Source organism: Dreissena polymorpha, chromosome 14, assembly GCF_020536995.1.
Source record: "Dreissena polymorpha isolate Duluth1 chromosome 14, UMN_Dpol_1.0, whole genome shotgun sequence".
NCBI classification, from domain to species: domain Eukaryota; kingdom Metazoa; phylum Mollusca; class Bivalvia; order Myida; family Dreissenidae; genus Dreissena; species Dreissena polymorpha.
In genome coordinates, this window is record NC_068368.1 from 49746196 (window position 1) to 49763845 (window position 17650).

The 17650-nt window shown below is 34.6% G+C and overlaps 1 protein-coding gene across 1 annotated transcript; it reads right to left on the bottom strand.

Moving 5' to 3' along the window:
* Positions 1-3210: 3210 nt before the first annotated feature.
* Positions 3211-16323, bottom strand: LOC127857355 (uncharacterized). Its single transcript, XM_052393755.1, has 6 exons — positions 16018-16323; positions 9090-9147; positions 7620-7763; positions 4992-5095; positions 4039-4195; positions 3211-3290 (listed from the first exon to the last, which is right to left on the bottom strand). Exons 1-6 carry the CDS (start codon positions 16321-16323, stop codon positions 3211-3213), a joined length of 849 nt encoding a protein of 282 aa, XP_052249715.1.
* Positions 16324-17650: the final 1327 nt, after the last annotated feature.

Genomic DNA, 17650 nt, shown 5'->3' on the forward strand with positions numbered 1-17650 from the left:
TCGAATACACTACTGAACCAAAATACACACCCATCAATATGTTCTACACACACAATTTCACATCCAAATGTGCTCGCACATTCTGAACATAAATAACACAAATAAGCTAGATCTATATGTAGATCTTAATCCTTCGTCTCACCGGTTCCATCCGAGGTAAGTAGTCCATAGAATATGCACTTCATACTATAATTACATATAGGATAAATGTACACGGAATAAAATCGCGTCTTCAATGTTTTATTCCCAGACATCGCATACCAGTTTGGTGTACACCGGAAGATGACATCACATATTTTTGGAAAATGACGCAATAAGTATGTCATTTTATAACGCCATCTATCAGCTGTCCCTTGACTAGATTTAAAAGTTGAAGGTCGTATAATTTTGAAGCTAAAGTTTTCTCGACTCTAGAGATTTCTTATGAAAAATCTTTCAGTGGTAAAGTAAAAAGTAGTCCGTGCACGCGGTAGGTATATTCAACAAGGTGGGAGACAAGCAAGTATATTCCACAACGTGTTATACCGTCAATGTCGGTATAAAAATGAAATAAAAATGTGTACGCTAAATATTACCGTATGAGACTCATTACTGCAATGCAATAAAGCATCAAAAGAAGGATAACATGAAACTGTACAGATTAAACGTATGGATGAAAATCACAAGTGCACATTTTTATCCATGGCGATACAAACCCTATTGTGAATAAAAGTAATAGATTTATGTATGTGTTTTTATTGAAAGAACACTCAATTGTAGTGGATCGTAAATAAGCAATATGACTACAACTATTTTGATTAAAATAAATATTTTATCGTAATTTAAACTTAACAAAAAATAAAAGTAATCAATAAACGATGTTAGTAAATAATTTATAAAGATATCTGATACAAACTTTGAATAAAACGTCCCCCCAACAACGCAAGAAATTATACGTGACTGGTGACAAACATCTTTTCTGTAAATCCTCATATATATATGGGTAAATGGAATGTTAGAGTTTGCACACTTAAGTGCTTGACGTTTCATCATAAATAATGTTCAAACCAATTAACAAAAAACAAAAATATATCCTGACAACGAGTTCAATGTAGATACAATTCATCGTAATGTCTAGTAACATCTTGGCATGCATTAATGTATTTTATTTCTCATTTAAGACAGTTCCCCCTTTGTAGAAACATTGTAGTTATATTTGGCAAGCATTGCATGCTTTTTTTCAGTTTAAGGAGTTTCATTTTGTAAAAAACAACAATAATCAAATCCTTGACATTATATATGAATCGTTTTACGATCACTAAATTCGTCAACCCCCAATGATAACAATCATGATTTAAACAATATGTGAAGAATCTTACTTACTATTTAAAAACAATGATTCCACTTTCCCAAAAATATTTTTTTACATTTTCAGATTAATTTCTAATCCAGTTACTGAGTTGTCATATTGAACCTATCACTGATTGTTATGCTGACAATGATGATTACCGTCATAATGACATTCTGAAATGACATTTTTGCAAACGAATGTGTGAATATGACAATACTGGTCATGCTAATATTGCATGTACATTTTACGATGTGTGCAGTGTTTATTTATTTTTTATACCACATTTATATAGCGCCCTTTTCATACTCGAGATGTGCCTTCAAAGGCGCTTTACATTTTCCCCTGATCACTGGGTCATAAGTCGTCCGTTAACATCTTGACGCACGGCACATTGGCTTATTTTCCTCACAGGTACCCATTTATACGCCTGGGTGGAGAGGAGCAGATGTGGTATACATTTCTTGCTCAAGGAAATTCCAGTGGTAAGGGCGGGATTCGAACCCGGGACCTCTCGATCCCTCAGCCAGCGTCCTACCATTAGACCACTGCTCTCAGTGAGGGTGAAGATGCGAATGATACAGATGAAGACTTCGATGTCAATAATGCTGCAAAAGCTAGGGAAGACATTAACCCATTCATGCCTAGTGGACTCTCCCATCCTTCTAAATTGAAGCAATTTATTTTCAAAATTAGGGATGTCTACTATATTTATTCATATTTTAGAATATTTCTTACAGAAATTCCTTTAAGCAAACAGCGTTGACCCTGCATGCGGCGTCTCATCTGGGTCTTCGCTGTTTGGCAAGGCCTTTTTTCTCGACGCGAGTCAACAATGGGTTAACGGTGTAACTGCTAATGATGGTACTAAATCTGTAAGTGATAGTTATTGGTTGAAGTTGTTGAGCAAAGTGCACGTTTCTGAACGCCATATCGTGTACACTTATCGTGTATGCTATATTAAAGATACATACATGCATGCGAAAACATGTGCTTATCATTTTCCAATTTATTTGTTGCCATGTAACGACGTTCCTTGCAAATTTTTCCTCCAATTCCAATCACATCAATCAGGGTGGCCTTGCAACTTATTTCTTAATCGAAACGAATACATCGAAACAAACACTTCCAGATATTCAAAGAAACAACAGCACAACAATGAACAAAGCGATTTCATTTTACTGCGTTTGCTTCGCTGCAAATAGTCTGCTAAATATGTTTCACGAATTCCATTCTTTTCTCGGTCATAGAAATTTTCATGATCACAGTATTCTCTTCGAGATATTTTTCTATTCCTCTACCATTTGTCACTATGTCCCAATATGCACGGACTTTAAGGTATCAAATGTTACTCGCTTACTGCAGTTGATGAAAAAAGTATTCGATGTAAGCATCTTCCTTTTAATACCGGACATTGTTATAGTTTGAGTCATCGTTATCGATACGTATATTGGTCTTAAATATTCCTTAGTGATGCATACACGTGATCACTGCTTCATCTGATTGAGTACGTTCGTCATATAATGTGTTCTTCTTGCTATCGTTTGTTGTGCGATTGACCCACTCCTTCTTACTGACACTATTCATGTAGCATGTATGGAATCTTAAATAGGAGTCGCATGTTTATCGCATGAGATCGAAATTAATCGTCAAATATTTCAACCGTCTTATCACAAATTAAAATACATTCTAGATGGAATTATGACCATTCGTTGTTGTTATAAAATATTTCGTTTATGGCACGAATAATTGGGAACAAACGAAAACAGCGGATTCGATGAAAAATATATAACTATATTTTTAACTCACACAATTTGTTCGGTTGTGCTTTTTATAACAAAGGTGCTCTGTGGAAAGTGTGATATTATCGAAAACTATCATCGTTATTTCGACGCGTTCTCTTTTAATAATTTTTCGTTTTGAGGATCTTCTAACGTGGTTTCGTTCAGGCCTTCAATAATATCTGTAAATGAAACATGAACATGGTAAGTTGAAACATGGACATGGTAAGTTGAAACATGAACATGGTAAGTTGAAACATGGACATAGTTCAGGAAAAATAACCTATCCGATCATATTCGGTATCATACGTGAAATAAAGTCTAAGTTGAGATTATCTTAAGATGTGCTTACAACATAGGTTACAACTACACTCACTATCTACAATTAACTGTGATATGGGCGGTGCTATCAGATTTTAAAGGGACCTTTTCACGTTTTTGTTAATTGACAAAATTTAAAAAAAAGTGTTTCACATTCGCAAATTTTCATTGCAGTTATGATATTTGTGAGGAAACAGGAATACTGAACATTTACCATGCTCTAAAATATCAATTATATATATCTTTTTACGAACTTAAAAACTGAAAATTATAATGCGTTGCAGCGCGAAACGATTGAATATTTTGAAGAGTTTTGATGTTGTCGTTATATTTTGTGATACAACGAGGATTGCTTAAATAAAGTATAAAGTTCATCACTCATTGCATAAGCACGGATGGCCGAGTGGCCTAAGCGATAGACTTTTACCCTAGGATTCAGTGGTTCTTGATTTTACTGGAGCTTTTAAGATCCAGTGTTTACATTTATCAATATAGCATTTTATTAACAAACTTCGATATCTGTCAACATCTGTGAAAAGGTCCCTTTAAGCACATTACTATCTGTGAATTCAAAGTTATTGCGCATGAAATGGAAACGGAAGTTCTCACCATGGAACTCGATGCTGTCGAAGTTTGTGTGTTTCCGCTTGTAGACGGACTGAAGCATGTCCTCTACCTCCTCGTCTGTCATCTTTTCACCCATGGTGGTCATAAAGTACCGGAAGTCCCGTATGGAGATCTTCCCGTCCCCATCTCCGTCCAGAACCTGCAAGCATGTTAAGTCATGACAGCTTTTCTTGAGTGCGTTTGCAGTTGCGTAGTTAACAGGAGACCTTATAATGAGGCCCCTAGGCAGTGGTTTATGTTCGACTAATAAGAGAAGAGTGAAAGCTCAGTTGAAAATGAGAAATTGTCATATGTTATTGACATAAGCAATTTCGGATATACATTTTGGTGGTAAATGATAGCAACGTCATAACCATATCGATTGTCACTTGTCATGGCTGAGGAAACATCGTTGAAAAACCCTAGCAAGAAGCCACATGTGCGTGTTTGTCAGGTAGTTAATTATATCAACATAAAGGACCCTGGTGATTCTAAAACGCCCACCTGAAAAAGTGTCGCTAAGTTGTGTTATACTTAAGACCCCTTCTTATATAAAAAGCTCCTCTAGGAGCTGTGATTTTAAAGCAGAAGATTTTCTAAGTTTTAGTTTAATGTAAAAGTCCCGTTTTTACCTTATTATTCCACGAACCGAAATCGTTTAAACAATATTCATACATGACTTAACAAAGAACATTCTGACCAAAGGTTGAAAGATAATAAGATGTCCTTTGAAGAACTATTGACCGAAGGATGCACGTCACGCACACACACACACGCGGGCAGACGACGTACATTACTATCGTCCAATAGCAAACCATGAGCAAGTTTCGTTTGGATGAGCGTGACTGAGTGTGGCTTCGTAATGAGTATTTTCGTGTGTTTTTTTTTTTTGGGGGGGGGGGGAATGTTTTCCAAATATTCTGTCTAAACTCACGATGCGAGCCGGTCGTGATTACCTGGAAAGCCTCTTGGATATCCTCTTTATCCTGGCAGCCGTACAGTATGCCTCCCCGCCGCGCCATGTAGCGCTCAATCTCCGCGAACGTCACAGAACCACGCGCTGAAATCATATATTGCACGACTAATAAAGAGCTTGTGAGATATGCTCAAGGGCAAAAAAATTGTAATTATGAGATGACTGGAGGAAAACGTATTTTTGCATTTCTCCACTGTGCATTTTTATATAATCATTTGTAAGAATTGTGAGCCTAATTCGCTCCAAACCCTTTTGACATTGCATGCTTTCAATTATACCGGCCGATCGACCCTTCTTGATTTTATTTTTTTTTGTTCTGTTGTTGAAATTATGCAAATAAATAATACGCATAAAAACATATACTATACTTCATTTATATATATTATTACTGTCAAATCACTAACGTGATATCCATATTAATTTAGATCTACATTAAATATAACATTTCAAGAATCCTGATATTGTATGTATGGAGCCAACATGCTCCTGAATCACGATTTTAACAATTATATGAGCCGTGCTCTGTAAAAGCCTGTGTAGTCCGCACAGGCTAATCAGAGACGACACTTTCCAACCTAAACTGGATTATTATTAATTGAAAACTTTCTTTTTACAGAAAAAATCATAAAAGCGGGAAGTGTCGCCCGATTAGCCTGTGCGGACTGTACATGCATTAAACATTTTTTTACACAGCACGGCTAATATGTGTTTGCCTTAAATACCGTGCTTGTTGGTCGTTTGACGTATTCTCAAAGTAAAACTATTCCTGGAATATACAACATAAATTATGTGAACTTTGCCAATCTACATGTTTTCGTTGTCATTTCAGGACATGAAATAGCTGTTGAAAAGAACTTGGTGAACTACTATGTTGCCCTTTCATTGAACAAGTACAGCGTTCTTGAGATAGAAATAACCGAATAAGGTCTCCACAAGGTGAGATATGTCCAGGATTGCGACAAGATTTCCACCAAAACGGCCAAAAGCAATTTGCTTTACAATAAATATTTTATTACCTACCTAATCTTAATTCGTAGAACCATGTTAAGTTTGTTTCCTGTCGAATAAATCAGATTCCGTTCGCCTGTAAAACCGAGGACTTAGTTCAACAAAAGAGAGATAAACCAATTCTGTCTGGCAAACTCAAATCCGTTCTTAATGATCTTTAGAAGTATTTCGTCGATTTTTTCATCAAGTTTTTATTGAAAGATTACATTAAGAACAACGAAAATGTAATAAAGGCGATTCCCTGGCCTCTGTGAGAAATAATAAACAATTGGTATGAATTATGCAGACGGTCTGTTGGTTAATTCAAATCGCCAGTGTATCATTTCGTTGTCGCAGGCAAACAAAAGAAAAAGCATTGCCAGAATGATTCCAGTATTCAACAAAACGGAAATGATGTAGCATCAAACTAACGTTTAGTTGTGTTGTGTTTCATTTTATGCTAAAACTGGAAGCAATCAAGTCCGTAGCCAAGAGACATATCTCCGACAACGCATTCACACAAAGACCCACACCCTAGTAGAGCGCGCATTCACACATAAACCCACAACCTAGTAGAGACAACGCATTCCGGATAAACCCACACCCTAGTAGAGACAACGCATTCACACATAACCCCCACCCTAGTAGAGACAACGCATTCACACATAAACCCACACCCAAGTAGAGACAACGCATTCACACATAAACCCACACCCTAGTAGAGACAACGCATTCACACATTAACCCGCACCCTAGTAGAGACAACGCATTCACACATAAACCCACACCCAAGTAGAGACAACGCATTCATACAAAAACCCAGACCCAAGTAGAGACAACGCATTCACACATAAACCCACACCCTAGTAGAGACAACTCATTCACACATAAACCCACACCCAAGTAGAGACAACGCATTCACACATAAACCCACACCCTAGTAGAGACGAAGCATTCACACATAAACCCACAACCAAGTAGAGACAACGCATTCACACATAAATCTACACCCTAGTAGAGACAACGCATTCACAAATAAACCCACAACCTAGTAGAGAAAACGCATTCACAAATTAACCCACACCCTAGTAGAGACCATGGGCATTGAATGATGACGGCTGAAATGGCTTTTTTCCGTTTGACAATATGCAACCCTTTTTTGTTAAGATAATCCTATTGTAGTTTAAGCGTGAGACAGTATTCTGATACTCGACCATAATTTGTTGTTTGCATGGCGAACATGAATACTCACGCAAAATAGACTGGTAATCTAATTGCATTTGTAAAGTTAATGAACATACATGCTACTTGAGGGCTAGAATCAGAAGAACGCCGCACGAGCTACCATTTAACAATGCGTTGGTTTAAAGTGCGATTGTAAGAGCGATACTATCACCATTCTATTAAAATTGATCCAAATAGTATATATTTAGAGAGAACACATATGCTGATAAAGACCTGCTATTATCACAATTGATGCATGATTTAATTGCTCCTAATGCGCATATGTGCTTACAATTTTGGTTGGCTTTAAACGGCTGTCGAGTCACCATCTTACGTGAACAGTGGGCAGAGTAATCGGTGTCTTTGTTTTATATTGATTGTAAAAGATAAAACTTACAGCTGACGACGAGCTCGTGTTTTGCCTCCTCAAGTTCACGCTCTGAAGGGTTCCATCCCAGACACCGAAGCAAGGCCCCGAGGTCTCTGGCAGCCATTTTATTTTTTCCTCCTTTTTCGAACATCACAAATGCCTTTCTGAGTTCTGTAAGCACAAGTGTGATGTGGCTTAACTACATTCATTTACAGGTTTGGTATGTGGTGTATGCTAAAGTAATTTAATTTTACCATTTATCTTCTACAAAGAAGTTTTTGTACTTTTTCAAAATGATTTACAGTTTGACCGAATAATTGTATACAAAAATACTTTAATAAAATATCTTCAACCTGAAAAGCTGCCTGTAAAATACGCGTTTTTAAAACATAATACTAAAATGAATAGGTTAGCCCCAGACAACAAATTTAGATTAAAAACACCTTAATTGTTTTTTTGTGTAAGTAAATGTAATATTTCGTTTTTAAATATTCCTTAAATTGTTTTTGTCCTCGTCGGACGTGTGTTCGTCTTTCATGGTATTTAGCCATCGTAAACAAAAACTCATGTTTTTTTTGTAAATTTATGTTTATTATTCGCCAGAATGGTTCTCTCAAGAAAGGGTGAAAAAACGTTGCTTAAGAAAAAGAGAGAAATAATTTTCAAAAACACAATAATGTATCTCTGGGGAGAGCCTTTAAACCTTTAAAAATAATTAGTGTTCACTCCTGGATTCTACTTTAAGGATCAGAGTGAAAGCTAATTCATGGATAATGCAGAACAATCGCATCGTTCGAGATTCAATATGGCACTTGAAGCATGTAAAAATGAAACGAGTAAATAACAACATGATTTAAGGACCTTAGGGACGCTATTAAACATGTGTGTTACCACTACAGAAATAACATTAATTCAATATTTAAGATGTGTGTATATCTGATAAATAGGTCGAGAATATATTTATTTCCATTAAAAAATAAGTTTCTTTACCACTAACTCAATAGTGTTCTGTTTGTGAAAATATCGTATTTAAATACGTATATGCTGTGCTGAGTTGGTCTTAAGATATCAACCGTTTAAATGTGGGGATATCATACCGTATTTCATTTGGCTTGCTATAAGATTGTGTTGAATACAGACGTGATGAGTTATCAATAAAATGATCCGGAACAAAGTAAAAGCATTAATTTCCAGCATTAGCTTTTAAAACTATCGCTTCATGCCAAATTGACCTGGTGCTGTATACTTTGTAAAAACTAGTTCCAGTGTTTATTTTAAATGTAACAGTTTTGTGTTCGTATTAATATTTAACAAAATCGTCTTACAAGTTAAAAAGTATAGACATTAACGATTTATTATAATAGTTACAGTGTTTCATTTTCTTTTACTTTTTTTCTGTGTTGTAGGGTATCATTTCTCTGATCTTTGGATCCCTTCTCTCCAAATTGCAGTTACATTTTATGAGTTTTAGTTACCTTTGCTCAGTGTTTCAATTACCTTTTCTCTGTTCCTCTGTCAGTTCATTTTCTTCTGTTGAAGATATCGAGTTTGAAGGCTTTAAACAAATGCAACATGATCAATAATCTGTAAAATAATTAAAGAATATTATTCGAATTTACTTTTACTAAAGACAAACACAAATGAAATTCTGCCTTGAAAATGCTCGATTGGTCATTGTCGGCTCGAAAACATAAAAAAACTGCGAGTGAAAATATTGCAATAGTTATTTTCACTACACAACTGCATGTACATAAATGTATTATACTTTAGCGCTATGTTTTCTGTTTTAATGTTTTCTTATCGCCTTCCTTCTACATTAAATATAATACATTTCTGAAATCAAAAATTTAAACAGTGGTGTGAACTTCATGCCAATGTGTAAAGCTTAGACTTCAGATAGATTGACTTCAGATAGATGCTGACTTACTTGTAATATTCCATAAATTTAGATTAAAAATAAGTTTTTTTATGAATTAAAGTTCAGCTTTAAAATTGTCAAATGTTAAAAAAGAGGGTGGGTGACCCCTCACGCACACTAACTGGTTGGCCACCCCCCACCTAGTTAAAAAAAATCCTGCGTTCGGCCCTGTATTGTATTGGTAATTGGAATAATGAATCGCGAAGCTTAGTTTAGCAATATGTATTTTATCAAATAAACATGCATCATAAAACAAACATAGATATGATTAATTAGACCACGTGATATAAATCAATATAAATCAAAATTACAAACTGAGTAAAAAGCTGCGATGATTATGAATCAATTACTATGACATTGTATGAAGCTTGACATAATTGAGAAGGAAGTTAATGGCTTATACTAAAACTCTCTAATGCGAACGATCCATTCACTCCGGATAAATCGTGTTAAAATGAACATGCAATCGTGTTACCAACATGTCTTGTCTGTGCCAGACAATGAAATCAAACTTAAGCTGGATTAGATAAAAATATGGAACACCTCGTCTGTCTCCTGTTGACTATTGATATATCGGAGGTTTCATTGAAATGATGTGGGTTTAAATCATATGATATTTGCTTGTAATGGGTGGATGTGTGTTTGTGATGTTGTGCTGTGTGTTTGTGATGATATGCTGTGTGTTTGCCATTGTATGCTTTGTGTTTGTCATGGTATGCTAGGTGTTCGTGATGGTACGCTGTTTTTGAAATGGTATGTTGTGAGGTTCATTGAAATGATGTGCGTTTAAATCAAACGAGATGTGCTTATAATAGAAACCTGTGTGCTTGCATAGTATGGTGTGTGTATGTGATTGTATGCTGTGTGTTTGCGATGGTATGCTAGGTGTTATACCTCTGATATACCAATATTTAACAGGAGAGAGACGGGGTGTTCCGTATGAAAACAGATACGTGGAATATGATTAGTCCTGTAAATCGCATCTGGGTTAACGAAATGACAGGTTTAATAATAACAATGATCTATAGTAAAGGCCGGGGAAAGTGACGTCATTGACGAATGACAACCGCCCAGAACGTGACGGCATTACTTACAGAAGAATAATTCGTATATATGTTCTATTAAGTTTTGTCTAAGCGCTTATTATTAAGAGCTTATTGTTAAGAACGATAGCGTCATGCGTATGTGTGTTTTGTGTACATTTAATATAAATGTTCGTGTCTTATTATTCCTACATCCGTCCGTATATGAATCAGGGTGCAAAATCAACGGGGTTTACAGGGATTTACACACGGGCTAGACAGAATGTAATCGCACCGTTAGGAACTTTATTTTTGCACATAGCTCAAGTTATTGAAATATATTTGAAGAAACATATAGTGCATAAAAGACAGTTTTTCTTGCAGTTTATGCCGATATCTTAAGGTATAAGAATAAATCATTGAATACGTCTGAAATCGGTGCCGAAGTTTTACGTTGCGGGAAACTTTACCGGCCATTAACCGTATACAATGTATGCAGTAAAATGATTTTTTTTTACAAGAACACATGCTTATTAAAAAAGAAATTATGATGTATTTCACATTGCCATAAGCAGCATAAAAATCTGCCTTTTGCGCACTAGTTGAAATTCTAAGAAAACTTTTTAAAAAAAGTTATATGAAATAAAGCACCGCTTACCGTCGTGTTAAATCTATTAAAGTTAAAAAGAAGAACCCCAAAAAGTCACGTGATCCTGCACCATGAGAATGAGTTTTTGACGTTTGTGCACTCAAATTAATTCATTATTTAAAAGTAAATCTGTTCGTTAATATTTTCTGCTGAAAACATATTTGTATTTTACATAACGCCTTAGGGCATTTATATCAAACAATAGTTAAATGCGACATTCAGCAATAAAATGGAATTCTTTTTGAAAGTTTTCCCCAAGAAGCAACGGCTGTGTTTTTTAAAATTTGAAATCTTGTTTTAACCTTGCTAGATATATTTAAAAGGTGTTGTTTACCAAATTGGTTTTGCAGCCAAACAATTGATGGATATCAATTCATAAATAAGATAAGACACTCGTTCGTTCGCATATATATTATTTTTGATGAAAAGAAATCAATATGATATAAGATCGTTATCAATTGTAACACGGAATACTGATGGATAAGGCCTAATATTTAGTGCAATATTTGTCTTTTTTTAACCTAGATTTTTTATAACCATATTTTCGGTTTAAAATAAATTACTGATTGAAAGGCAATTTACAATATGCTTATACCAAAACTTATGCACCAAAAGGAAGTCCCAACTAGTAGACCGTCAGAAATAAGAAAAACACATAACATTAGATGGATATTAACCGAACAGAGTGCCTGCTTTAAATGGATACAAGCAATACAACGGATAAATAAACACGAACCTGAATACAATTTTATGTAAATAATTATTTTGTGTGAAAAAGACTTTTGCAGACAATTAAACAATTATGTGGATCTTGCCTTCTGAATCGCACAGCATAATCGGCTTGTCAATAAATACATTTCACATGAAAACGAATATAGCCGGTAACGGTTGTATAAGAACCTTTCTTAGTCACCCTTCTAGTGTGTAAACTAATAACTTAAATATAACATAAACCATGTATTGAATGATGCGATACATGTAGCATAGACAGTTATAAGCACTAGCCGACGTAAACCAGTGGTTTTCGTTATTAAGATATCCTAAATGCTTTTTTATAAAATGTATTACCAGAAATTTGCATGTCACTATTATAAAAATATTAAATTTACTAACTTTTCCATTATGTTGGGTATTTATTCTTTTTGCATTCAATTTTATCGATTGCAGTTTTCGACTTGCGTCAGGCATAATCCTCACGCAAGTGACCGCTCCAGAAAATTAATATTGTTTCAGCTATAATCATTAATACTACATTTTGGTTTTATTTTATTTTATTCTCAACCTTAAAGATTGTATAAAAATAAACTCTGGGTGTCGTGTAAACTTATGCTTTACATGCATACCAGCATTTAGATTGATACTTCATGTACATAGCGGACTTTTTGCCTTTCATTAACGAATAAAAGTCAAATGAAGTCAAGAATTTAAGACTATTAAAATTGTTTTACTGTATAAACTTCGCATTCATCTGTTATTAATTTTCAATCAACACGTGTATTACATGACTGCATTAAAATATATTTACCGTATATGAATATTAAACTTTAGTAATTAATCCAAGACTGCGCTTTTATTCTTTTAACTGCATGCAAAGCCAATCGTCAGAATGCACGTGCTTGCCAGCTGACATTCAGTCGCTGGATTGCATCATTCATTCAGTTCAAGAATTTAATATACAACAATAAACAACAACAACATTTATTTCGGCAATTGAGCTACAAATAAGCTTCTAGCGTACAATTTGATAAAGTGAATGGTAATTCTTCAGGTAAAGATTGCTGTGATTGATAGTTGAATAAGGAGGAAGAAAGATATTAGTATAACAGGTCAAAGATTGTGAATGTAATGTTAGTGCTTGATGGTCTTTACATATTCGCATACATGAACATAATATAACGAAATCGCTTTTTGGCATAATGAGAAAACTATATAGAATATATAAATATTACAAAATTGCAATAGCGCATGCTCATAATGAGAAAACTATTTTTACTATTAACATAGTAAAACCAATATTTCACATACACAACCAATAAATAAAATGGTGCATGTTATCGATAAAAAAGTCGAAATATGTACATATACATATCAACATAGTTACATAGTAGAAAACTAGTATTTCACATACACAACTAACAAATAAAATGGTGTATGTTATCGATGAGAAAAGTTGAATAATGGGCATATATACAGACAATTAGTCAGTTAGTAATTCACTTTTCCGTGACGTTTGAAGCAATAATAATTATATTTGTGCGTAAGTTAAATGCTTATGATTTTTCTCTTAGTTCACTTGCATCGTAAGTATATTTTGCAATTTGAAGTATTTCATATTTATTTTTAGTTGACATGAGCGCTTTAAATTTGGTTAATGTCGGTTATCTGCAATAATATGATTTGAGTGTTTTCTTCTTAGATGTTATCATAAAAGGCATGTTAGCATGAAATGATATTCGTTGTCTATTAAATTGGTACAACATGTTTTGCATTTTCTTTCTGTTCTCTTTTATTATAGTAACGTCCTTGTTCAATTTCCAGATTATGCGATGATAGCCTGAATTTTCTAAGTGCTATTCTATATTTATTTTGTCTGATTATGTGCAATTATGGTTCAAATTCAAATCTGGTTTTAAACATACAACATGTGCTAAGTCAGCCAGATTGATTAATGCTACTTAATTTTGCTTTCTAATGATATAGTAATGCGTTCTTGATTAATCCATATTTTTGCTAACCATAATTGTTCTAACATTTTTGTTATTTGTGACGACCAATTATTTTTAATATAATTGATTCCGTTGTCGGCGTCGTTTTTCAGTAGGAGATAAACCTGTTTTAGAATACTGCTTTTATTTAAAATTATTGTTTTACCGAATATCGGAACGTAATAATCTGTCTGTGTTTATGCATCGGGATTCTACCTAGTTCTCCGTGTAATCCTACAAGATTGGTTGTTACAGAATTATTGAGAATTGGGGATATTAATACATCAAATGTATTAAAAGGACTTTATTTATATTATATTTATATTGGTTGAACAATGTTCAGATTAAAACAGTGTCATACAAGAGTTTTAAATTGCCTGCTATCGTCGACTCTTATAAAATGGAATGGCGAATTGAGGATGGCGATGACCGTATGTAACGTGTATGCCGCGTATAGATTTTCATTCGTTGAACGAAACAAAACTAGATGAAACAAAGTTATTTCAATCCATACAAAACAGTTGGCGAGTAGGGCATAAGCCAGGGGATGTTTGACTTTTATATGTCAGTTATTAAAAAACGTGTGTCAAAAGAACAGTTGAAAAATGGTTACGATTCACACAATCGGCGAGGATGAATGCTGCATCATGTTTTACGTATGGGGTACACATTTTGTAAGTTAAAAATGGCTGTATTGAATCTTTGATTTTGGTCTTTTGCTTTGGTATAATAATAATTTTAGTTTGAAAAAAACCTTATGTGTTGTACGCACGCGTTTAACATTTGGAATGCTATTTAAATTTAAATTAAGACGTTTCATTTTTTTTTGTAACTTTTCCTTTGCATTAAATTGTAAGGACTATTTCGCGTGGCGTTACCGGGAAAGCTCATAGATAATTTTGATATAAGTATGCAATCATCGATTCAATTAATTTTAAATAAATGCAAAGGCAATGGCATTTAATGAAACGCTTATATTTGTTTTGTCTAACCAAAGTTAATTTCAACAATATTAAAGCTAAGGTATTGTGTATATTGACGTATAGAATAGTATTTCTTTCATATCTAATGATAAAATATGACTTTTTTGCAGTGAAATAACAGCAGTGAAAATAATCAAATTTTCGGAACTACTTTTTCTATTTTTAGATTATCATATCAAGATTAACTTCAAGATTTATATATACTTTTAATAATCATGAGTGAAGTATAAACGATATTTTATCGAATCCAACACATTTTCTTTTTATTTAATGCTTTTTTCACCGTGTAATTACATTGTAAAAGAGTTAACGGGAGAATTTCGCTGAATTTCGCTGGTACGATGACGTCATTTTGTGTATTGAAATGTATTAAGGCACACCACTGCAGAAATGGTAACTTTTCAGAGAAAGGGAAACAGCTGTTAATTCTTTTCTTGAAAAAGGGGTATAAAAGAAACAGGCAATTTGTTCATGTCAGTGTAAGCTCGTGATCATAGAAAAATAATATTTTCACTCGTGGCTGCGCCACTGTAATTTTTTTTTCCATGATCACTCTTGAAATAACAAATGATCTTACACTGTCATGAACAAATGTCATATATTTGTTTGACCCAAATCAACATATATTTTCTCCGCAATAAATGATCAGAAAACATGTTAGCTGTGAAACGGGGGTTTAATGCATGTGCGTAAAGAGTCGTCCAAGATTATCCATCAGGGACGACGCTTCCCGGTTTCATGATATTTTTCGTTTCACGAAAGTCTCTTCTTAGCAAATAGTCAAGTTTAGGTGGAAAGTGTCGTTCCTGTGCGGACGGCACAGTCTAATCTGGGAAAACAGTTTACGCACATGCATTAAACCCCTTTTTACATCCGCAATAAGTGATCAGAAAACACATTAATTATGGCGCAGTGGATGTTGTTAGTTTTATAACGAATGTAAAACGCCACCAATTAAAATTTTCCGCAATTCAACTTATTATACTTAAATTAAACGTCCTCGTTTTCCCATTAGCCCACGCGACTTTGTCTCGCTCATTTGTTTAATTTTATTAAATAGCCATAGGCGTGAATTAACTCGGACGACATTTATGTTAAATAAGTTTAGCGCTTGAGGCCCAAATGATGATGAGTCTTAAATGACTTACCGACGGTACCTCATTGCTGCCGAGTTTCATAATTTGTATTGACTTCAATGACGGCTTTCGGGACTGCATATCCACGGCCAGGGGCATGGCACAGGGAACCGAGCATCGCCGCCGCGACATCCGGGACCTCCGAGCCTCTTCCGGTGTGGGGGTGAGCTCAGAGCGATCAACTGTCGTCCAGTTGGCATTCTCCTCCTTGACGGATTTCTGCCAACAGAGAGACTTTGCCTTTGCCGACGAACTCTTCAAGTTGGACTTGAGCGGCGAGAATGAGAAGAACGACGGTTTTGATGAGGATTTATCCATTGTACATGAGTTGTCCAAACACTTTTTGACTTGAAGAAAGGTACCGAACTATAGTTCAAATTATATGATTTCAAATTATATAGCAAGAAACAACATTCCAAATTGATCAAAATTGTTTGTAATAATTTGTGCTTTATATTTAAGGACAACCATTACAGTATATCACAGTTAATGCAGAACAGCACATTCTGGTAGACCGCTTTGGAAATGTCCCGTTTGTCATTTCCAGTGTTGGCACGCGAGACAAGCATGTGTTCCGTGAGGCATATGCGAGATTCTCATTGCGCCATTAATAATTCAAAGCTTATATCTGCACACTCGTTTCGTCTGCCCTTAGAACAGATAGACAATCTATTTTTGAAACGGTTTTGCAATAGTGTTTTCTTGCTTCAACTAGTTTGACACATCTACAACATCTATTATTATTTTCGTGTGTCGATTGCCATCTACGAACTTAAAAAGCGCATTTACATGTGAACATTTTTCATTTATTTGTATTGCTTGATTAAAAATTCAATATTTGTATCAAGGTCAACAAAGTCCGTACTAAATTACTTGTTATAAATTATCATTCATCAACACGGTCAAGAAATTTCAACGTTTGTGTTTTATGATATATTTGGGCCCTGTAAATACGTTTCCATGTCTATTTGATTACGTGACAACAGTCAGAATGACAAACCACAAAAGGCGGACGCTAATTACTCGCAAAGAACACATGTATCATGATCAAAGAAAAGTTAACGTTTACTTACACGCACTAGTGTTGAATCACTTGCGTTATGAGTTTTCATGCATCACATGCGCACGCAAATCTCAATATTCCTGTGTTAAAGACAAGGAAAATTTCATCGAAGTCTGTGTTTATTCTACGTTTAGGATTAATTAAGTATTCAAAACACATAGAGGACGCGAAAGCACTCATTTGACAGAAATATCCACCGATTGTTAACAATGTTAGAGAAATTATATCACGATTGGTTTTATATCTCGATTATTGTATTTGGAACAATGACGCACATTGTATGTTTACACTAGATTTATTAAATCTGGGTTGAATTAACTCCATCAACAGTGCGCTTGACAATATGACAATGCGACAAAAGCCTTTTCCCGATAATTTAGCTCCGTCCAAGCTGCCACTGTATAATTTAAAATAATAGTTTAAAGCTGCGTACATCTAAACATTACTGAATCATTAGTGTGTATAAAGGATCAATAAAAAGCACCAAATACGATACTGGCATACTTAAATGTAAAACTAAATAAATGATGAAACTTTTCCGAACTTGTTATTAGCTCCTTTACCATGCACTAATGATTTCCA